A 23,248-nucleotide genomic window follows, 5' to 3' on the forward strand; every position below is an offset into this window, starting at 1 on the left:
TACCTCTGAAACCAATAATATATTGTATGTTAATTAATTGAATTTAAATTTTTAATATATTTTTCTAATTTTTTTTCTTGAATGATTACACAGTAGAATATTTAACAGTCTACAGAGAAAAGATATCCCTAGAATTCTAAGATACACATTTTTTCATTTGTGGAACTACTCCCCAGTTTTCAGAGTTTATGAGAAGAAAGTTTACTCTTAAACCACTTGTCCTAAACAACATCAGTTGTTTAGGACAAATGGTTTAAGAGTAAACTTTCTCTTAAAAGTTTCTGATTACACAGTACATTTACTGTGTAATCAGAAATTTTACTCAATACACATATTGAGGAGGGCCTTAAAGCAATGAGCCCTCAGTAGCAATGGACAGATCTAGCACCCAGATCTTAGTTTCTTTTTTTTTTAAGATTTTTTTTTTTTTTTTACAGAAATCACAAGTAGGCAGAGAGGCAGGCAGAGAGAGAGAAGAGGAAGCAGCCTCCCTGCTGAGCAGAGAGCCTGATGTGGGGCTCCATCCCAGGATCCTGAGATCATGACCTGAGCTGAAGGCAGAGGCTTAACCCACTGAGCCACCCAAGGGTCCCCAGATCTTAGTTTCTAAACACAATTTTCACCTAAAAAGAAATTGTAAGGGCCTACTTAATCAGAGGGAGCCATTTTGTTGTTTATGCAGTAAACTTAGATTGACCCTATTTAGTAAACTTAGATTGATCCTGCCCCTCCCAGAGGAACTTACTTGCAAAGCCCAGATACAAGGGCAGGTCAGGCCAGGTTGAGACAGCCAATCAGTGGGGCACGCATATATCTACTAGGGTGAATTGTAATTCAATTGGCCGCCTGTGTGTGACCTAACATGACTGTGAAGTTTTCTCTATGTATTGCAATCTCATTGGCCACCTGTGTATAGCCCGGCTAAACTACCTCTATAAAAGTTTGTCTGTGACGGGACGCCTGGGTGGCTCAGTTGGTTAAGCAGCTGCCTTCGGCTCAGGTCATGATCCCAGTGTCCTGGGATCGAGTCCCACATCGGGCTCCTTGCTCAGCAGGGAGCCTGCTTCTCCCTCTGCCTCTGCCTGCCATTCTGTCTGCCTGTGCTCGCTCTCTCTCCCTCTCTCTCTCTCTGACAAATAAATAAATAAAAAATCTTAAAAAAAAAAAAAAAAAAAAAAAAGTTTGTCTGTGAGGCTGGGAGGGGTCGCCTCTTTGCAGGAGAGGGCCCTGACCGGTCAGTTTGATTCTCGATGCTTGGCGCGAAATAAAGCTTTGTTTGACCTTCGCTTTGTATCAGTCTCGTTCCTTTGATCACGGACCCTAACAGAAATGTAGTTCCCCTTTTCACAGCTGGAGCAGGAAAAGGACAAGACTGATCTAGAGCAGCTGACTGTAGTAGAATATCAAGAAGTATGCAAAGAATGACAGGACTATTTCAAAAGGCCACAGGAACCACTTGATGAGGCTCCCATTGGCCACATCTGTGACAGAATATTTTGAGCATCAAATTAATTAATGGTTAAAATAGATTATAATTCAGAGAATAAAATCAGAATGCATGAGCTCTTTCTGAAAGAAAGTAAAGAAAACTCTTCCTTACGGGAGGATGCCAAAAAACAAATATAAAAGAATGATGTCATTAGAAAATCATTACAGGTTGTTACAGTAATAGATTAGAACAGGTAAAATGTTATAGTAGGTAAATGTAAGCATCATAATTGTCATAAGTAAAAAACTGGGTGAGAAAACAGGGTATTTACATGGTGTCAAAGTATGGCACTGCAAACTACTTATTAATTTCAAAAACAAGGTAATAATAGCTTTCCAGCGGGGACACATGGAGGATAACCAGCTTAACACCCCCAACCGTGGAGACCAATGGACTCCACGTGCTTTCTAATACCATGGACATAATACCATTTCTATGATATTTCCATCAAAAATACAAAACCTGAAACCAATCACGAGGGAAAACCAGACAAAATTAAATTAGGGGATATTCTGAAAATAACCGGCTTATACTTATCAAAACCGTCAAGATCAGGAAACAACGGAAAAGACTCAGAAATGGTCCAGGAGATTAGGTAAACAGGACAACTAAATGCAGCGCATGACCCAGCACTCAGAATTAGACCAGGAAAAAGAAAAAAAATTTAAAAAGGCTCTAAAGGACGTCACTGGGGCGATAGAAGAAATTTGAATATGGGTTGTCCATTAGATAACAGATTGCATCAGAGCGAAACCTCCTTCTCTTCCCAACTCCAGAGCGCATCTCCGTAGGAGAGCGTCCTTGTTCTAAAATACTTCAGCAGCGAGTGTTAAGGGCAAAACGTCTCCAACTTATTACCGTCAAAGAGTCCACGCGCTCCGGAGGGGCAGGCCCTGCATGTGGCCCCTCAGCTCCTGGAGCCAAGTCCGGGGCGGCGGCGGCAGGCAGGCAGGGATCTCGGACCTCGACGGTCCCCGCAGGCGGAGGAGACCAGCGGGACGGGCAGGCAGGCGGCGGGGGTGCGCAGCCCGGGTGTCCTGGCCTGTCCCGCGGCCTCACCCCGGCCTGCGGCGCCACCCCCCGAGGCTGCAGCAACCCCATGCGGGACGCAGGGGGACCACAGGGCGGCACATGGAGGCGCGGCGGGAACTGAGGCGGCCGCATGCCCCACCCGACCTTCAGGGTGAAGCGCATCCACCACCAGCTCTGCCCCAACTCCAAGCGCAGAGGAGCCGGGCTCCGGGCGGGGAGAGTGTGCGCGAACCAGGGCTGAAGGCGCAGTAGCGGGCCTCGCAGCCTCCGGGCCAAAGCTGGGACCACCCCTTACCCTCCAGGCCACCCGGTGCTCCGTCACGACCTCCCCCAGCAGCTGGTACCGACGGTCACGCCACCGCGCGCGGGAACCAGCTGACCTACCCCCGGGCGCTGAGAGCTTGCGCAGGTGTAACCAATGGCTTCTGGAACTCTCCCGCGGACGCCAGCAAGACCCGGATGCCACGTGGGGGGCGCACGGACGCCGAGCCGGTGGGTGTGCGGCCGGCAGAGCCTGAGGAGTGAGGGGCTGGAGGCGTTCGGCAAAGGCTCCGGCCTCCGCCCGCGCGGGGTCAGCCTGGACAGGGCCCTCGCGCGCAACATTTGCGAGCGGGTCGGAAGCTGTGTGAGGAGACAGACCAGCCCCAGGGGCTGCGCGGCCGCTGCCCCGAGACCAGCCCCAACATCCCTCTCCTCACGATCCCAGTTCACTTGGTGGCCTGGGTCGACTCCTGAGGCCATCAAGTCCACGTGTCTCTTGGGGCCATGTGTCCTCTTATTCGGCATGATACCACCATGGTGTCCGTGTGTCCAGCGGAAGTGGGGCGGGGGGTCTCTGGCCTGTGAATGTGTGCACATGTGTGAATGTGGGCACACTGACCACAAGCCGAGTCATGTTCCTTGTGTCTCGTGGTGGATGTCATGTGACCCTGCGCCTCACTTCCTGGGGTGCTCATGTCCTGTCGCCGTGACCCAGTCCCAGCCTGTGCTTTTCACCCTAGGCAGCAGGGGCCCTTGCCCTGTGGTCGGGTGGCACTTGCCACCCTCAGGACCCCCTTCCTGAGTGAGTCAGAATAAACTGGATCCTGTGGGGGCGGGGGGAGTCTAGTTGTGTATGGACAGCGGGTACCTTTGTTACCCCATTTTTTTTGCGAGGTGTGCAGTTCCTCTTTCCTGTGTCCTTAGAACAGTTCACACACTCTGGATCACCAAGGGTGAATGGTTACACCAGATAAAGAACGACTAGGAGGACTTGGTCATACCACATGAATAAGCAGATATTTTCCTCCTTAGAAAAGAAGTAACAGAATAATGTAAGAATTAACAACAGAGCTAATTAAGTTGTAGAATGACATTTTGGGGATAATGGGCTAGAGTGGCCCATTCATGATAAGCTTAAACTAGTTAAACCTGCTATACCCAATGGGGTTGACTGTAAAGCACAGGAAACAACATAGAGTTAATGACTTCACAGCTTTAATAGGATTCATCTTGAAACTCTACTCTCCGAAATGTCAGTGCTCACAGTAAATCTATCACCAGGCAACAATGCAACAATAATTTCGCCAGAAGATTGACAATAAGATACTAAGTAGAAATAATAGGCATTGATATCGGAGAAAAGGAGATAACATTATCACTTGAAAACTGTGATTTTATATCTAAAAAGAAGAGATCCAATTAAAACTGTTCCCCAGCAATAATTTAGTAAACTAATAATATAAATAAATAAAAATCAGTAATTTTCTTGTAGCCAGTTGTAAGATAAAGTGACTAGAAAAAGATGCCATTATCAATTATATTAAAATTGTGAGAAATTTTAGAATGACTCTGACAAAAACAGGGAACTTACATGAAAGGAACAATAAAATTTTAGTAACAGTAGTGACAAAACCAGTAAGCTAAATGAATCCTGATGCAAAATCTAGAGTCCACTTGTGTTTTGAGCAATAAACAAAAATAATTCTTTTCTGAAGGGCGCCTGGAGGCCTCAGCCAGTTACGCATCTGACTCTTGATTTTGGCTCAGGTCATGATCTCAGGGTCATGAGATCAAGTCCTGTGCTGGGCTCAGCACTGGGTGTGGAGCCTGCCTAAGAGTCCCTCTCTGTCTCTGTCTCTCTCTCTCTCTCAAAAATAATTAATAATAATAATGATGATAATTTTTTCTGTAAGACACAAAATTACTATATTAAAGAGATACTTTCAAAATTGAAGAGAAATTTCTATAAAAGACAATAGAGATGAAAGACACTTACAGAATCATTTCTCACAAAGCCAAACAAAAGAACTTAAAGGAAAAACTGCTTTTTAATAGCTAATCTGACTCTAGCCACTTCACTGTTCCAAGGAGTGGCATAATTATCTCATCTCCTGGTTACGTGGTTCTTTTATTTAAAACACACACACACACACACACACACACACACCTCTGAGGGCTGTTTCCTTGTGAAAGCAGACCCCAGGCTCAGGTAAATGGGAAAAGACTATCATAAAGGACACTAAATTATTCTATTTAAAAATAAGTTTATAGGATGGGGCGCCTGGGTGGCTCAGCGGGTTAAAGCCTCTGCCTTCGGCTCAGGTCATGATCCCAGGGTCCTGGGATCGAGCCCCGCATCGGGCTCTCTGCTCAGCAGGGAGCCTGCTTCCTCCTCTCTCTCTGCCTGCCTCTCTGCCTGTTTGTGATCTCTGTCTGTCAAATAAATAAATAAAATCTTTAAAAAAAAATAAAAATAAATAAAAATAAAAATAAAAATAAGTTTATAGGATTTAAAGTTCAATCGTGGCTTCTTCAGAAGGGTTAGGAACACCGGAAAAGAGGAGACTGGAGAGAGAATTACAAAGAGAGCCTAGAAACCTTGAGAACTAAAAGGAATCCAGAGAAACTAGCCACTGAGAAATATTTCGTAACAGGGAAGGCTAAGATCTATTTAAATACTGGTATGTCATACTGAATTTTAGATTGTTGACTAGTCCTAGCTATTCTCTACTCCCTCTACTTCTTCCAGAATTTCAGTTGAAGTCCTATAAACACAGCAGTCTTGGGTAACAGAGCTTCAGGTAATGGAGGAATAAGAGAACTACCAGAATGGAGAACTTGTGGGTGGATCACTAGCCAACCACGAAGCTAACTTAGCAGAGCCTTGAGTGGGCACATATAATAAAGTATCGAGACTTCATAGAATTAGTTCAGGAAACCATTAAAATGAAAACGGCACTCACAAAAACTCTTAAACGAGGGGAATCTGATTTCCAGAGTTGCCACATGTTACTTAAATGTCTAGTCTTCAACAAAAAGTGATGATACATGCAAAGGAACATAAAAGTATGGCCTGTGTTTAATAATGATAGAAGGGTCGATCCATCTAGAAGATATAATAAGTGTAAATACATAAAGAGGCACTTAAAGAGCAGAGCCCCAGCTCTGCCGGGATGGCTCCGTCAGTTGAGCGTCCGACTCTTGATTTTGGCTTGGGTCGTGATCTTAGTGCCCTGGGATCGAGCCCTTGAAGCCCTATGTAGGCTCATCTCTCTCCCTCTGCTCTGCTCATTCTCTCTCTCTTTCTCCCTCACTGTCTCTCTTCTCTCTCTCAAATAAATAAATCTTTAAAAAAGAAAAATCCCTAAAAGAAACAGAAACTGGCAGAACTAGAGGGAGAAGCAGACGATTCAACAATGATAGTTGAAGACATTAACATACACAGCTCTCAATAATTCATAGAACAATTGGACAACCTCTCAAGAAGGAGAGAGGACTGGAACAGCACTGTAAAACAAATAGCCTGAACACCATTTCTAGAACACCGCACCCAACAACATGCACATGCATGTCCTTCTCAAGTGCGTGTAGAACATTCCCTGCTGATTTTGTGCCATCGTGCAGCGTGCATTCTGGTGTGTTTGGCTCCCTTCCCTCCACAGTGTGCTTGCAAGATCCAAGCTGATGTGTGTGGCTGGCTCCAGCTGGCCCATCTGTATTGGTACATTATAGTCGATTTTATGATCAGAACACTATTTATCTGCTGTTCTATTATGAGATATTTGAACTGTCTCCACTCGGGCTATTTCGAGTAATGTGGTATAACCCTGCATGTGTATATATTGGGTATGTGTGTGCACACTTCTGATGGGTCTATACTTAGGAGTGAAAACACGGGCAGAACATGATTAAGTCACCTTCAGTAGCTAGTGCCGAATGATTTTCCAACATGGTAAATCAATGTCAGTGGTCCTATTGCTGAATAACAAAATAATCAAAATTTAGTGCCTTTAAACAGTAGGCATTTTCTTTTATTTCATGGATGTCTGGGCCAGGAATTCGGACTCTGGAAGGGTGATATTTGTGACAGGCTGTGTCCTCCCCTAACACGGTTTCCCTTTCCACTGTTTTGTTACCCACAGTCAGCTGAGGTCCCGGAGCAGATCTTCCTCCTAATGGAGCATCAGAGGGTCAACAGTAGCCTAACACTAAATACATTTAATTAAAAATCAATGACATTTCACTAATTATTTTATTAATAATTATGTCATTGCTATTATTCCCAGAATAGTAGCCATTAAAATATTAACAGATACTGGACGCCTGGGTGGCTCAGTCGGTTAAGCACCCAACTCTTGATTTGGGCTCAGGTCATGATCTCAGAATTGGGCCCCATGCTGGGCATGGAGCCAGCTTAAGATTCTCTCTCTCCTTCTGCCCCTCCCACTCCCTCTCTACAAATTTTTTTTAAAAAAAGGAATAATTTTTAAAAATTAACAGATACCGTCTTTGGATAGTTGCATATAGGTGATCTTTCTTTCCATCTTTAAAAAGTTTTGTTGTATGTGCAAAAAGCATTTATTACCTGTGTAATCCAAAACAAACTTATAAAAACCTTCTGATTTATCTAAAACATAACTTATTTTTTAACTTTATTTTTGAGAGCGGTGTTAGATTCATAGCAAAGTTGAGCAGAAAATACAGAGATTTGCTGTATTTCCTCTGCCCCCAAACACAACTTCCCCCACTATCAACATTTGTCAGACACTTGTTATAATCAATGCACCTAAACTGATGCATCACTATCACCCAAAGTCCAGAGTTTACGTGAGGATTTACTGCAGTGTCACACACCATCGTTGTAGTATCATACAGAATAGTTTCCCCACCTAAAATTCTCGGACCTGTTCTCCCTTCCCTCCCTACTCCTCCCTGGTGACTACTGATCTTTTTACTGTCTGCATAGTTTTGCCTTTTCCAGAATATCATGTGATTGGAATCAGAGTATGTAGCCCTTTCAGATGTTTTTCATGCATTTAAGTTCCCTCCATGTCTCTTCTGAGCTTGACAGCTCATTTCTTTTTAGTACTGGATAATATTCCATTGTCTGGATGTTCCAGTTAATGTATCCATTCAGCCTCCTGAAGGATATCTTGGTTGCTTCCAAGTCTTAGAAACTATGGATAAAGCTGCCATAAATATCCATGGGCAGGTTTTTGGGTGGACATAACTTTTCAATCATGTGGGTAAATACCAAAGAGTATGACCGCTGGGTCATATGGGACGAGTATATTTAGTTGAATGTAATTTATAAACTACCCAGAAAACCGACCTTCCTACATAATGTATCAACTATCAACTCTAGACAAACTACCAAAACCAATTCTCTTAGGGCTCCCCAGAGTCAACAAAGGCAGATTTTGGAAGAGAGCTAAAATATGGACAGGATCAACACATGGTGAGCTTCCTGGATTTAGGGATTCTGTCTAAAGTGAAACACAGCCAAAATGGGACCAAGAAGAACTGAGGTTTTCATTGAACACCACTTCTTTTCGGCCTGAGGGAGGCAGAACCAGAGACAGAGAGGGAAGGGAAAATTCAAGAAAGAAAAAAGGCAGAGGAGGCAGCTCCATATTCTATGGCTAAATCTGCCCAAGTCTCTGGCACCTCTGAAAAGACACATGTTGCAGAGTAGATTGCACACAGCGTTGCTAAGGGGGGGAAAAAAGAATTGAACGGACATCCGAACTGCCACCCACAAAGATCATTTGCAGTTTGAGTCTCAGCCTGTTAATTGTGCACTAAAAGCAAAGCACCTCATTGGAGGAATGTATTTAATAGAGTCCAGATTCTCTACAACATAACATCCACAATGTCCAGGATATAATCCCAGAACACTGGACATACAAAGAACCAGGAAAAAGTGGGGCAGTGGGGATAGGGGACAATCAACAGAGGCCAAACCCAAAATGACCCAGATGTGTCACTATCAGACAAGAACTTAAAAGCAGTTATTATACGTATGCTTTGTGAACTTTAAAATTAAGTTCATAATGAATGAAAAGGTTGGAAATATTAGGAAAAGAATATAAAAAAGAATCAAATGGAAATTTTAAAACTTTTTTTTTTTTAAGATTTTATTTCTCTGAGAGAGAGAGAGAGCAAGGGTAGAGGGAGAAGCAGACTTCCTGCTAAGCAAGGAGCCCGATGTGGGACTCGATCCCAGGATCCTGGGATCATGACCCAAGCCAAAGGCAGACGCTTACCGACTGAGCCACCCAGGCACCCAGAAATTTTAAAACTTGGAACAGTATCTGAAATAAAAATTCACAGGATGGTCTTTAATATCATAATGGACATAGCAAACAAAGTCAGTGAACTTAAATACGGATCTTTTCTTAAATGCCTCCGAAATCTGTAGTATAGTATCAAATGATTTTTTTTTTAAGATTTTATTGTTTTTGAGAGAGAGAGAGATGGAGCACAAGTGGGGAGGAGGGGCAGAGGGAGATGGAGAGAGAGAATCCTCAAGCAGACTCCCCACTGAGCAACTGAGCAAGGAGCCACACAGGACAGGGCGGGGTGGGGGGGGAGTGTTGATTCCAGGACCCATGAGATCATGACCTGAGCTGAAATCAAGAGGCAGACACTCAACCGACTGAGCCACCACCCTGGCACTCCTAGAGCAGTATCAGATGAATTAACATAGCTTTAATTGGAGTCCCAAGAAGAGAAAAGGGAGCAAATAGCACAGCAAACAAACAAACAAACAAAACTTTTGGGTAAATAATGGCCCCAAATATCCCAAATTTGGTGAAGCATAAAAATTTAGAAATTCAAAAATCTAAGCAAACCTCCAACAGGATAAATATCCCCCCAAAAAGTACACCCTGGCATATCATAAAGTGCTAAAATCCAAAAATAAAGAAAATCATGGAAGAAGCCAGAAAAAAAAAAAAAAAGACATGCAGGGAAACAACAGTTTAAAAGACCCATTATCACACTGGAAATGTTGGAGGTTAAAAACAGTGGAAATCTTCATAGTGTTGAGATAAAACAAATACTCAAAAAAAAACACATTTGTTTCAACTGGTGTTTAGAAGAGATTTTGTATTTGAAGACAGGTCTGGAATCAAAAGTAGCATGATAGAATTATGTATCTAACTGCTAATACCCAATACTCTTTTCAGGAACAACCACACAAAAATTAGGTATCCTTCAACCATTACCTGTTTTCTCCCTATTCTTTGTATTTTATTTTATTTTATTTTATTTTATTTTATTTTATTTGTTTAGTAGCACAGAGGGAGAGTGAGAAGGAGAAGCAGACTCCTGGATGAGTAGGGAGCCCTACATGGGGCTCGATTCCAGGACCCTGAGATCATGACCCGAGCCAAAGGCAGACCCTTAAGCAAATAAGCCATCCAGGTGCCCCTGTCTTTTGTATTTTAAAGGCAACTTCATCAATGGTCCTTAAATGTAAAAGCAATGTGTCATTTCTTAAGACAAAGAGAAACTTAATTTTTAAACAGGCATTGTTGGAAAAGCTGATTGTTTCCCATTTTTGGTAGCATTATGATCTTCCACTTCAAAAAAAAAGAACGATTGTTAATCCAGTCCAACAAACTGGAACCTGCATTTAGGGTAAAAGGAAGCAGAAGGGAGCGACGAGGGCTTTTTGGCTGTGACTGGAGACAAAGCAATGGGGACTCTCCAGCCTCTTTTCCACAGTGTCAAGACCTTTCGGGCAGCTTACAGCACCGGCGGACATTTTGTGTCCACAGCCACGTCTATCGGTCTCAGGCAAAAGCAGAACTGTCTGTTCTATGTGTTCATCTGGGATTACTTTTCTCAAAAATGTACATGATTGAATGAATGAATGAATGAATGAACGATCTTTCACTGATGACTTCTCTCCAAGTATCTGACTGCCATTTTCCATGTGTCCTGCAAAGGCGGGACATGTGTTCCTGCTTTGCTCTGGGACTTCCGGTTAATTCAACAACGTCCGTTTTCGAGAGGGAGCTCAAGATATGGCAGGCAATAGGGCCTTTTTCAGTTCTTAGAGTGTCACCAGGCAATTCCCTGGAAGTTGAACTGTTTTCCTAGGGAACCAGTAAAAAGGCGCTCCTTCAAAAGAACTGATCATGCAGCTTTTATTTACCACTTAGTATCTTCCTGGGCATGGGTAGGATTTTCCTTTCCAATAGGATGATCACAGGCTTAACTAGCTCCACACATATTGCGAAGGATCCTATGAAGACTTTGCATATAAAATACAAAAATCTGTTACATATACATCCATTTAACAGCGGTTTGTACATTACAATGAGTTCGTGTCAAAATAACTCCCAATACTTAACAAGCAGCATGACTAGATTGTGGCAGCCTGGCAGAAATGCTCCCCGCCCTCCAAAGGGCAGGCGGTGTTCACACAGGGCAGGCGCCACTAGAGCACAGACCCACGAGGTCACATCTTCCTTCTTTCTTCCGTTACCACATACATGAGGGAAAGATGGAAGGGGAAAGCACTGGTTTGGCAGCCGTCGGTCTTACTGGCAGGTAAACCGTCACAGGCAGTTGTAAATGGGACACTAACATTCTAGAGAAACTGCTGCTCTTTCTCACCAAAAACACAACTGTTCTGATTTCCAGCTGCCAAACTTCAGGTCCCTCCTTGTCACATACCAGTAAATTTGTGAAGTTCTATCCAGTGCACTCATTTCAAGAATAAGGTGTTCAGTAATTAGGCTCTCTAAATCAGATGCCTGTATGACAAGTAGCACCGAAGAGTCCCAGGGGGAAAAATAACAAAAGTCAGTAGCAGAGGGCTTTGGAGAATGAGGGCCAGAGACACAAACATGCGTGGGTCCTCTTGTCATCTGTCCGCCAGCATCAGCATCCCATAACGCCAAACTCTCAGTTACCAGCCCTTTTAACGAGTAAGTGCCCGCCCAACACGAGCTGCGGCGGGACGCCAGGATTTCACATTACCAGTTGTGCCAGGGACTTGGCTGGTCCAGAGGAAGGCATTAAGAGAGTAAAAAGGAATTGTGCTTACAGAAAGTGACAATGAATGAACTGAACAGCACTGCACACAAAGGTTCAAGTGTCAGCACCTCTCGGCACCATAGGAAATTCCCAGTAGTAAATAACAAAGAGTTTAAAAAGCATAAAACTTGATGAGGTGAAACACTCCGTATGGGCCGAGAGCCCAATTCTTGCCCTCAGATCCTCTTACTTTCTGAAAACAGCCAACCTGCCTGGCTTTCTTGCCTCGGAGGCGTATCCAAGTTTGGCGTATCCCAGCGTCTGTAAATCGAAGTCAGAGGGCTCTCAGAAGAGAGGGAATTACTGGTCTGGAAAACACCAAATTCTATGAGGCCACACACTTTGTGAAAAATAGCCAAAGTGCATTTTCCCCCCAAGCACAAGTCATTCCGAAGTGAAGTCCACAAGAAGCTCCTTACAATTCACAATGCTACTAAAACCCACAATTATATTTACCACCATCTAAGAGGATGTTTTGATAACCAAACACCTAGATTTTCATTCAAAACCCCCCTTTCCAAATCAGAAGCAACCCCAGAACACAGTACATCCAGCCAAGTCCACGCAATATCTACGGTAGTGTTTTCTCAAACTGCGCATTGCAACCTCTGTTTATGGGTCAGGACAAGAATTTAGTGGGTCTGAAGAGCATTTAAAATGGTGGTGGGGAGGAGAGAATCAAAGTGTATTACACATAGTTAAGAGTATGTATTATCATCGCTTCTCAGCCTTTTGGCTAAGATCAAGTGAAGAGTATTATTTCACAAAACATTAATTTCAGTTTTATATTCGTTCACACACACACACTCACACACACTTCTGGGTCAAGATGTAAGAAGCTGAAGAACCATGAGAGACTGTGGACTCTGAAAAACAATCTGAGGGGTTTGGAGGGGAGGGGGGTGGGGGGTTGGGTGAGCCTGGTGGTGGGTATTGGGGAGGGCGCGGATTGCATGGAGCACTGGGTGTGGTGCATAAACAATGAATTCTGGAACATGAAAAGAAATTAAAAAATAAATAAAAGTTTTTTTAAAAAGATGTAAGAAGTTATTTTTCTTATGGTCACAGTCAATACAATGGTGTATAGAGACCACCAGAAATAATAACCATGGAGTTTCCACGCTGGTTCTAACGTTAGTAAGGACTCAGTATTGGCCGTACAACCAATTTAGTGCTTGGAATCCAAGATGAACTAGCGTTCAGTTGACTGCAAATACTTGCATTAGACTTGGTCTTCCCCCCGACCCCTACACCCTTAGGCAGGGGTATAAGCAGTACAAAAAAAAGAAAGAAATCCTAGCTGCAGCTGTTCGAGTGTTATCACGTTATTCCCAAACGGCTAATTAAGATGTTTGCCCTCCTATTCCCTAGTCATACTGTTAGCCTAAAAATGGGTGGAAAATTTTAAGTCCTCTTCACAGTTTCGAGATTACAAATGGTCTAAACCAAAGCGGTTATGATTTTGTTTTTTGTTTTTGTTTTTTTTTTAAGATTTTGTTTATTTATTTGTCAGAGAGAGAGAGAGAGAGCAAGCACAGGCAGACCGAGTGGCAGGCAGAGGCAGAGGGAGAAGCAGGCTCCCTGCCAAGCAAGGAGCCCGATGCGGGACTCGATCCCAGGATGCTGGGATCATGACCTGAGCCGAAGGCAGCTGCTTAACCAACTAAGCCACCCAGGCGTCCCATGATTTTGTTGTTGATTTGGCTTTTGCAAAATATGCAACCACAGATACAGACAGAGCAGGCTTATCCTAATGTACTCTCATCTGCCTGTAAAAGGACGATGGACTTATCACATGGAGACCGAAGTCTCTCTCTCAACCTGTAAAGATGCTAAACAATCAGTCTCTAAAAGCTGATCATCTCAACAAATGACAGTGTTCAAGGTCATGGTACTTAGATACGAGGGGAGGGGGAGTGGCCTGTTGGGACACCTCCTCTCAGGAGCATCTCGGGCAGGCCAGGGGCAGTACCAGGGAGGGCAGCTAATACCTGGGTCCCAGCCCAGGCCAGGCTGCAGGGCAGAAGCTATGTCATCTCCTACCTCCTTCTTCAGGCATAAAGCAAGGGGGTTAAACTAAGTAAGTTACAGAGTCCCTTCCGGAAATAACTGTATTTACTTTGGATGCAGTTCTAAGACTTTTATCCAGCTTGCTCTGCAGCTCTGCCAACTGCTGTAATAACAGCTTTAATTCTTTTCTTAACTATTTCCATCCATTTCACCAACAAATACCTCTCAAACATTCAAGGTCCCATTAAGCTCACTTGGCCCAGACATTGTTAAAGATCAAATAAAATAAAGCTAGTTAAGGAACAAAATTTAAGGCATTTTTTTTTTTATTTCAGCCAAGGAATGATGCATGCTACAGATTAATCTTTACTTTTGCCCACTTGGTTTTTCAAAGAATACCACCATTTCAACCCCCAATGAACATGGCACTTGTTTCTTTCTTCCCCTTCTAATTTATTCCAGATTTTCAAGTGTTTTCTTCAGTAATGATGCCTTCTCCTGCAGCTCAGGTCTGCTGTCTGTCTCCATAGTAGCTAAAGACTCAATAAGGAGCATTCTGCACTCAGATGTCAAACTTTCCCACTGTTTAGATTCTGAATGGAAAAAGAAGAAAAATAGAATCCTTATAGAACAAACAAGCAAAAAACCTAAAACTAGTCTTTCTGCTTTTCTTCCAAATCGCCTATCCCCCAAATAAATATAAAGCAACCCCCGATAACAGTTCAGGATAGAATAGGTTCAGTAGTTGTCTTAATGCATGTCAGGGAGTTTCATCCTCTGCCCCCAGTACTGCTGGAACAAAGAGAATCTAGGGATGCTGAGGCCCAGTGGGAGGGAGGAGGTATCAGGGCAAAGGACACAATAACAAAAAAGCCATTTAACACACACAAAAAAACCTCTTTATAAAATACGCTCAGTAAAAAAACCTCTAATAAATATCATAATTGCCAAGTCAGTCCGAAAAGACTTTATTACTCCTTTCTTTAAAGCACCAGAGATCTATACACTTACTGAAAATTCTAGAAACCCAGAAAGTATACCAGGTCCTAAATCCTGTTTATGAGGTTCTGCCACTTTCTAGTGATAAGGTTTTAAGCAAGTTGCTTTGCTGGTTACCCTCCTTTTCCTCCTCTAGAATACATTCGTACATATCATGGAATTCCTTAAGAGGGGTGCTTTAATTGCTAAACAGAGAGAGAGAGAAGTAGAAATAGCAAATATACGAGACTCTACAGAAAACAGCTGCATCTTCTCCATTCTTATCTATAGGCTTAGAATAATTAAAAAAGAAGAGAGAGAGAAAAAGTAGCCTCTGTTTGAAATACCTCACTGGAGAAAATGAGAGCAGTTTTCTTTTATCATTAGAAGTAATCTGCTTTGGGGGAAAAAAAAAAAAAACCCAGGGGAAAAAAAACAAGACTAAGCAAACACTGTCAAATTTGATGGGTTGGGTGATAAGTGTTAAAATGTTTTCCCAACCCCACTCTTTAATTGTGTCACTCTGTTTCTTGACATGGGTACCGGGAACCCCATTCTGCTCCTGTCAGGCACGGACTGGAAGTCCCCCAGATTACATCAGGAGTCATGGTGGAGACAAAACTTTTTATTTCAACATAACTGTAGCTTCAAAATACATTAAAAGTATGAAAAATGAAAGAGTACCAAATTTAAACACTGAATAAAATTTAAAGGTTTTAGCTTTATAGAGCTCACTCACATGTTCATGTACTAATTTATATCTTACAGTATGCACTTACTAAAAACAAAAACATGAAAAAACTTCTAAAATATATGCCATAAAGTATCCTGGCTTCCTGGTCCTCCTCCAGTCAGAATAATCAAGAACTCACCTTCAAAATGTGATATATATATAGGTATATATATAGATAGATAGATAGATAGATAGATAGATAGATATAGATAGATATAGATATAATGGAATACTATGCAGCCATCAAAAAAAAGGAAATCTTGCCATCTGCAATGACGTGGATGGAACTAGAGGATATTATGCTAAGCCAAATAAGTCAATCAGAGAAAGACAGTTATCATATGATCTCTCTGATATGAGGAATTTGAGGGAGGGGGCCGTGGCGGGGAAGGAAGGGAAAAATGAAACAAGAGGGAACCGGGGAGGGAGACAAACCATAAGAGACTCTTAATATCAGGAAACAAACTGAGGATTGCAGGGGAGGGTGGCTGGGTGACTGACATTGAGGAGGGTATGTGCTATGGTGAGTGCTGTGACGTGTGTAAGCCTGATGGTTCACAGACCTGTATCCCTGGGGCAAATAACACATTATATGTTAATTAAAAAAAAAAAAAAGAACTCACCTTCAAGTTTTTTAAGCAGTAATTCTATCACAGATAAAGCTTCTGTTCTCACAGATGAATAGGTCTTATTTTCTAAGAAGAAAATCAGATATTCACATTATTTGCTTTATACTCCTTACAAACAGAACCTTGAAGATTAAGTTAGTGTTACTGGAAGAAAGAAATTCAGAAATTACAAATTCAGGGAAAGAGACACCTGCTCTTAAGTAAGCTTCACTCTGCTAATTATCATCATATACTGGAAATGTGTTACCTGTCCATAGTCCTCACTTGAAAAACCGTCAGCCCAATATACCAAATCACCACAAGACAAATGGCAATATTTAAAGGACCATTTCAGAGGAGAGAAATCAAAGGACACTATCTCAAACACAGAGTTGTCATCACATGAGACCTCAGAAAGGCCTTAGGTTTGCAGCACTTCCTCATTTTATTAGGCAACAGTACACAACCCCGAGGGCTCAGGGCAATCAGGGACAGCTGGCTGAGACCCTGAAAAGACTCGAGCCTTAGCGGCCGGTTTTTCATTCAGTGGCTGGTACCTCTAAGAGCTGCAACTGAAATAGGCTTCTGTGGTGTCTATTCTAGTGCAGGGTGAGACTGTCTATGGAAAAAATTAATACACAGCTAAACCTGAGGTAAGGAAAGCACGGGGTGAGCTTATAACATCTTTTTATGCTACCAAGTACAGAGGTGCCTAGAAGGATGACAGTGACGCGCCAGTAAGACATAGAAATCAGCTTAAAGGAGCTTCCACTGGCCAAATCTGGAACAATTAGAGCAAAAAAAGTAATTAAGGAAAATAATTAATTACAAACCAGTGGAGGAGGGGAGAAAATCCACGCATCAGTACTATTAACAGATAAATGAAGAGGCAGGGAGAGGTGGGATCTCGTTTACAAGAGAGTGCCGACTGCCAGACGGTAGACAGCAAGAAAGCACCAGAGCTGGAAAAATCATGTTCGCGAAAACTGGTTCAGGGAAGAACCACGGACGCATGCAGAGTCTCAAGAGGGTGTTCTGAAGAAGAGCAGGGTGTCCGCACAGTCTCGGTCATCTCTCTGACTGCTGGCTAGACCGTGCAGAAGGGGAGCACGGCCACGCAGGGCAGAGGAACACGCTGTGCCTCCTGAAGTGAGAGGGCACAGCCTCACTTTCGGAGTATCCCAACCGGGAACTCAGAACCTGGATCTGATCGTGAGGAAACACCAAACAAACCCCAAATAAGAAACATTCTAGTTTTTAAAAGGCGGGAGGAGGGGGGGCAGAGACTTTTGTTCAAAACTGTCAATGTCACGTGATAAAAAGGAAGGCTGAGGAAGTATCCTAGACTCAAGGAAACTAAAAAGACACGACAGCTAAATTCAATAAATAATCCTGGACTCCTGACTGAAGGGGAGGGGGGAAAAGTCTGTAAAAGAACACTGTCGAATTGACTGAACCTAAAATACGAATGCTACGAATCTGACTAAGGCCACTGCGCTGGCGTCCTACGCCCAATGGCCGGTCACTGTACTAAGACGGCACAGAGCAGGCGCACTGAAGAGCTCAGGAGCCAAAGCACATGACGTCAGCAACATGCCATCAGATGGTTCCAGAAAAGAGTACGTACAGAGAAGTACAAATGATGAAGTAACTGGGACAGAACAGTAACAGGTGACTTTGGGTAAAGGATATACAGGCATTACATGTACTATAACTGCAGCTTTTCTGTAAGTTTGAAATTATTTCCAAATAAAAGTCAAAACAAAACAACCTGTCACAAACATCTTCCCAACATCCTGAATTACAGTTCCAGAATAACAGGGCATAGCATGTGGCCACAGGTCAGGTACACGAAGGAGTTCAGCAGCTGCTCCACAAATCTAGCTCCAAGCACCAGGTAGGGAACATCTGAAGCTTCACTCCTCGAGCTTTAAAATTAGGACTCATTACCGCCAGCTCACTACACTCACCTAAAGAATATGTGATTGATTTACAAGTTTCAAGGAGAATTTCAGCCAAAGCCTCAGGATCTGCATGTTCTTCTTCCAGAAGCATTAATCTGTACAAATCAGAAAGCAAGATACAAATTGCTAGTTATGAAGAAATATTCTAGAACCTTTCTGCCACAAGTAATTTCTACCTGCATATATCACTTTAAAATGTCACTGCAGCTTTTGAGTTTTAAGATAAAAGAATTCCACTGATTTGCTATAAAACGCTAAGGGGGCAGGGGAGACAAAACAAAGAACTGAACTACAAAACAAAATTACCCCTGAAAAAAGGCATTCATGGACTGTAGGACTCCAAGCTGCACTTTCCACGTGCTCAGTTTTAGCCGTTCACACATCAGCTTGCACAGCTCCTGACGGTAACAACCTGGGGAGAGCGGGGCAGAGAGTGTGCAGGGACAAGAGACAGCGAATGAGGGACACAGAGGCATTAGAGCAGAGAAGAATAGAGGGACAGCGAAAGCAGTAGGAGAGAGGAAAAAAATAAAATAACAAATGCCTTTCATTAAAGCCATGAAATGTCAAAAAAACTTCAGCATGATATGGTGCCCAATTCTCAAATTTCCCTGGCCAGGAACACCCACCCACACCACCACCTGCCCCGAGGGTCCTATGTAACTGTTAACTCTCCTAGGCACAAACACAGAATCTTAACCACATCACCTTTTCCTGTAAGATACCCCAAGTGACAGCCAGAGAAAGCAGAACTCTGGAGGCAGGGAACTCAACTCGGGACATAAGCTTCTGTACCTGGTTGGCTCCTTAAGAGACATCTTATTCCATGGGGCACCTGGGTGGCTCAGTGGTTTAAGCCTCTGCCTTCAGCTCAGGTCATGGTCTCAAGGTCCTGGGATTGAGCCCTGCATCGGGCTCTCCGCTCGGCGGGGAGCCTGCTTCCTCCCTCTCTCTCTGCCTGCCTCTCTGCCTACTGTGACCTCTCTCTCTCTCTCTCTCTCTGTCAAATAAATAATCTTTAAAAAAAAAAAAAAAAAGAGACATCTTATTCCAAACATGTTATGCCAACTGCCCTTGTGATAATTACATAATTAGTATTATGCTAACTGATGAGAAAGGAGTATAAAACTCAACAAAGTAGTTATTTTTTAAATGCTGTAAAATTTAGTATGGTTCATAAATGATGCATGGTGGTAAAAATCTAGAAGAATGTTGTACTTGATTTGTTTCATAAGAAACCATAAGTTCTTTTTGCACTGTAAAGAAACAGAAACCGGAAATTGCAGATGTGCCTAAGAAGCCCGTGTGGAGCAGCTCCGTTCTCAAAGGCCTTGACCCTCCCGTCAATAACTAGCAAATGAATGTACATTCCTACACTTTCTACGAAAATGAACTGCTTTGTTTTGAGATGTGTGTCACCTTTTTTTATAGAATTCCCTACTTCAACTTTTCTCCCTATCAAGCAAAAGTCAGGAGGCCTAACAGTGTCAATGACGTAGCCTCTCCTGCCGCAGTCCCCAACGTAATGCCAAGAAATAAGCCGCTTAACAAATCTCTGTCTTTTGGAAAATCCTTCCAATACACAGCAAATATGCGTACGTTGGGTCTCCCCATTTCGGGGCCAGGCTTTGCCCAGGCTCTCAAAGGCTCCCAGCAGACACTCCAGCTGCAGCTCCTTCTCCTTCTCATTCTCATCTTCATTTTTGCTTGTCCGAACGCCAGTGCTTTCAGGCGAGTGCTAGGGTACATCGAAGCAAAGGAAAGCAAAACTTATTTTCCATCAAAGTTACAGGGGTACTGCAAAACAATCGGGGTACCAGAGGAGATGTCAGCCAAGAATGAGTTGATAAATTCTCTACTACGGGTCTTCCTATTTGTAAAAACAATGTGTTACAGAAATAACTACACCTAATAAATTTGGAAAATCCTTTAAAGGACTCTGTGAGGAAAGGTGAAAAAAATCCTGTATACGTAGGATTTTAAACATAACATAAAAAAGCTTGCATTGGGGCGCCTGGGTGGCTCAGTGGGTTAAAGCCTCTGCCTTCAGCTCAGGTCATGGTCCCAGGGTCCTGGGATCGAGCCCCGCATCGGGCTCTCTGCTCGGCAGGGAGCCTGCTTCCTCCTCTCTCTCTCTGCCTGCCTCTCCGCCTACTTGTGATTTCTGTCTGTCAAATGAATAAATAAAATCTTTAAAAAAAGAAAAAAAAAAGCTTGCATTGGAATCATGGGATTAAAGATGCAAGAACTCAGTAATTATCTCAATCCAAACTCCTCCTTAATAAGAAAGGGAAACACGCCGAGAAGTGACTCATCCAGCTAGCTCATGATACAGTCCATTGAAAACCCAAGTCTCCCAAATCCATGTACTATCATTATGTAACAGAAATTATTTAAACAGCCTTGCTATACAAAGAAACCTGCAGACTAGTAGCAACACAAGAAATAAAAACGCTATTTAAAATATTTTGTGTTTCACACACAAAAAAATAAATAAGCCCTAACTTTTTTTTTTCTCTGAACCACTGCCCAACCTTTACAAATGAGTACTTCATTTTCCAAATGAAACCGAAGTCTTCTTGACCAAAGTACCTCAGTAGATGGCAGAGACAAGTAACAGTGGTCCACTGCGTCCCTGTACTCGCAGAGTGAGTGAAGCCTGGGGTGGCTTCTGCACATACTTAAAAGGCAGAGCATGTCACCACTAGGTCACCACTAGGTCAGAGACTGTACATTCACCCCAACACTTACTCCTGGAAGTCACTGTCCCCACAGCCTTGAGTTTCCCGGACTACAGGTTGAAACCCCTGCAACAAACCCATTTTTCTGCTTTGCTTAAGAAGGACGACCCTCTCTTCCCTCCTCCCGTGGAAGCAAAGAGACGCCTAGAGGACTGCCTTCCTTGGCCTCCCATGCAGCAGAGCTGCGACCAGCTGCCTAAGGACTGGCCGATGAAACAGAAGTGCACGTGCCATGCAGCAATGTCCGAGAGCTGTCCTTGAGAGAGAACAGACATGCCGAATTCAACCCTTCATCCTTTCTTCATCTTCTACGCCATTACCCGCCCGGAAGGTGGTGACACCATGGACCACGATGACAGTGGCCACACTCCAAGGAAGGCGAAGCTGGAAGCTGGTCAAGAGTCAACTATTGAGCCAAAACTTCAACTATTCCGTGACAGACAAAACTTTACCTTGTCTGAGGCCGTGATACTTTGGGATCTCCTGCTATTTGCAGCCACACTAATCCTAATAAAATAAGTGAAGAGGATGCCAGGAAAATCTTCCTTCCTTTTCTTTCTTTTTACATTTTAGTTTTCAAGTCTAAACTAGACCTGAGGGATACAGGCGATCTTACCTTCTTGATGAGAGGTATGACAATATCAGAAAACTCCTGGAATCTGTCTTCTTTGGTGGCCTTCAAGACATCCGCCGCACAGCTAATTGCTACGATCTTGTATTTCAGATTCTCTTTGCAACACTCCTTCAGAACAGCCTGGAGAATCTCATTTATGCTGGGCTGATTGGGCACAGGCTTTTCCAGCTCTGCACTACAGGGGCCACACAAAAGCATCAGACAGTTAGTAAAGACTTCAGCTTTGGGGTTCAGTTTAAGAAACAGCATCTTCACCGAAAGAACATTTACCTGCAAGCTGTCACCACACAGGCAATGGCTTTCAACAGCTCTTCCTAAAGGGTTGAAAGATGAGGGAACACTGTTAAGCACACAGGTGTCATTCACCTTCTATGTACTATGACTACGTTACCTCAGGAATACTTAATAACTATGATGACCAAAATGAGCCAGAGTCGTCATCTCTTCAATGCACTTGACTATTTAACAAGCACACCATAGGTTTTTACTCCAAACCATAAGAGAAGATAACTGTCTTCATCTCCATTTCATAAAGCCTAGAGACCTGACTTGACCAAGGTCAAGAGGCGGACGTGTCAGTCACGGGATTCTGATTCCCAGTCCAACACTTTTTCTCCAGTACAGCGCTGGCCACTGCTGACTGTGACAACATCAAGGAGATTGGGATGTGCTGCCACAGTCTCATCTTCCCCACTGAGTGTTCAGTGTAAGTATCCTATCACCCCTGTGTACAACGTGACTAGTTCACAGGCCTCAAGGAGGGGCACGCTCAGACCCAAGTTTAGACACAGCTTGCCTTGCTACTCAATTTCACGTGTGCCCAAGCCTGATCTGTTCATGAGGCCAACGGGGACAAAATGGTGACCAAGTGATTTAAGACCCCTCTTGGAAAGCTGAACATAACTAAAAATCAGCCCCCAGCACTACTGTATTCAAAAATATGTGGGTTACACTTTGACGAAATAGCATACTTAATCAGGCAAAGTTTACCCAAAGCTTCCCATTGACTAGGAAATCTGGTTCACGAAAACAATCTATCTGACATCCCACAAAACCAGATTCTAATTTTTATAGAAAATGAAAGACGAAGTCATAATCCTTTAAGGATACCTTAAATTTAACTGGGCATGAATGGTTCCTTTACCTTTCCTGCCCATGTTCTTCCAGCTAGGCCTTGCAGTAATGCGGTCAGTATCATTCCCAGATATGGAGGTACTAGGGAGCTGGTTTGTTTTGCAATGGATGCCATGGCAATTGCACCCTGGGCTTTCATTTTCCATGACTGAGACTGCAAAGCCTTCTGGGTAATGGTAATCAACTCCTGCAGGTATAACCGAATGCCACCAAAGGAACCTAGGTTATGAAAAGCAAAATTAAAGCAACTTTTAAGTGACGAAAAGGATTAACTGGGTTCTTTTTAATCTGAAAAAAAGTCAATGACCATCAGTCTAAAAGCAGTAATTCTCAACGGCTAGATCCCACCACTCTCTGAAAGAAACAGAGAGTTGTGTTGTGATGCATCTTTACAACAGTAGGACTTTATGAACTTGAATACGCCCATAGGAGAGTGTCATGCAAGTGATCGTCATCCATTTACACATGTGAAGGTGAAGTACAGAATTAAGGAGCACCACTCTAAAATAATACTCTAAGCCAACAGAAAATCACCAGTCACTCCCAACTCAAATCGGTAAAGCTCTACGTCACTTGAGCAGAAGTTCTGTTCTCTCACACGGACAGCACTGAG

At 43.1% G+C, this 23,248-nt stretch overlaps 1 protein-coding gene across 3 annotated transcripts in view; it reads right to left on the reverse strand.

The window, feature by feature from the left end:
* Positions 1-14,151: 14,151 nt before the first annotated feature.
* Positions 14,152-23,248, reverse strand: part of LOC111145668 (KIAA0368 ortholog) — a 96,588-nt gene continuing 87,491 nt past the window's right edge. For all 3 annotated transcript variants that reach the window (XM_022500753.1, XM_022500752.1, XM_022500754.1), the window contains 8 exons: positions 22,646-22,854; positions 21,772-21,815; positions 21,484-21,676; positions 19,726-19,864; positions 18,433-18,538; positions 18,133-18,221; positions 16,178-16,249; positions 14,152-14,436 (listed from right to left, as the gene is read on the reverse strand). In XM_022500753.1, coding sequence (XP_022356461.1) covers positions 14,297-14,436; positions 16,178-16,249; positions 18,133-18,221; positions 18,433-18,538; positions 19,726-19,864; positions 21,484-21,676; positions 21,772-21,815; positions 22,646-22,854 — 992 coding nt within the window. In that variant the 3' untranslated portion in view covers positions 14,152-14,296. The remainder of the gene's footprint in view (positions 14,437-16,177; positions 16,250-18,132; positions 18,222-18,432; positions 18,539-19,725; positions 19,865-21,483; positions 21,677-21,771; positions 21,816-22,645; positions 22,855-23,248) is intronic.

This window comes from Enhydra lutris, unplaced genomic scaffold, assembly GCF_002288905.1.
Source record: "Enhydra lutris kenyoni isolate GAN:26980312 unplaced genomic scaffold, ASM228890v2 scaffoldscaffold13, whole genome shotgun sequence".
In the NCBI taxonomy this organism is placed as follows: domain Eukaryota; kingdom Metazoa; phylum Chordata; class Mammalia; order Carnivora; family Mustelidae; genus Enhydra; species Enhydra lutris.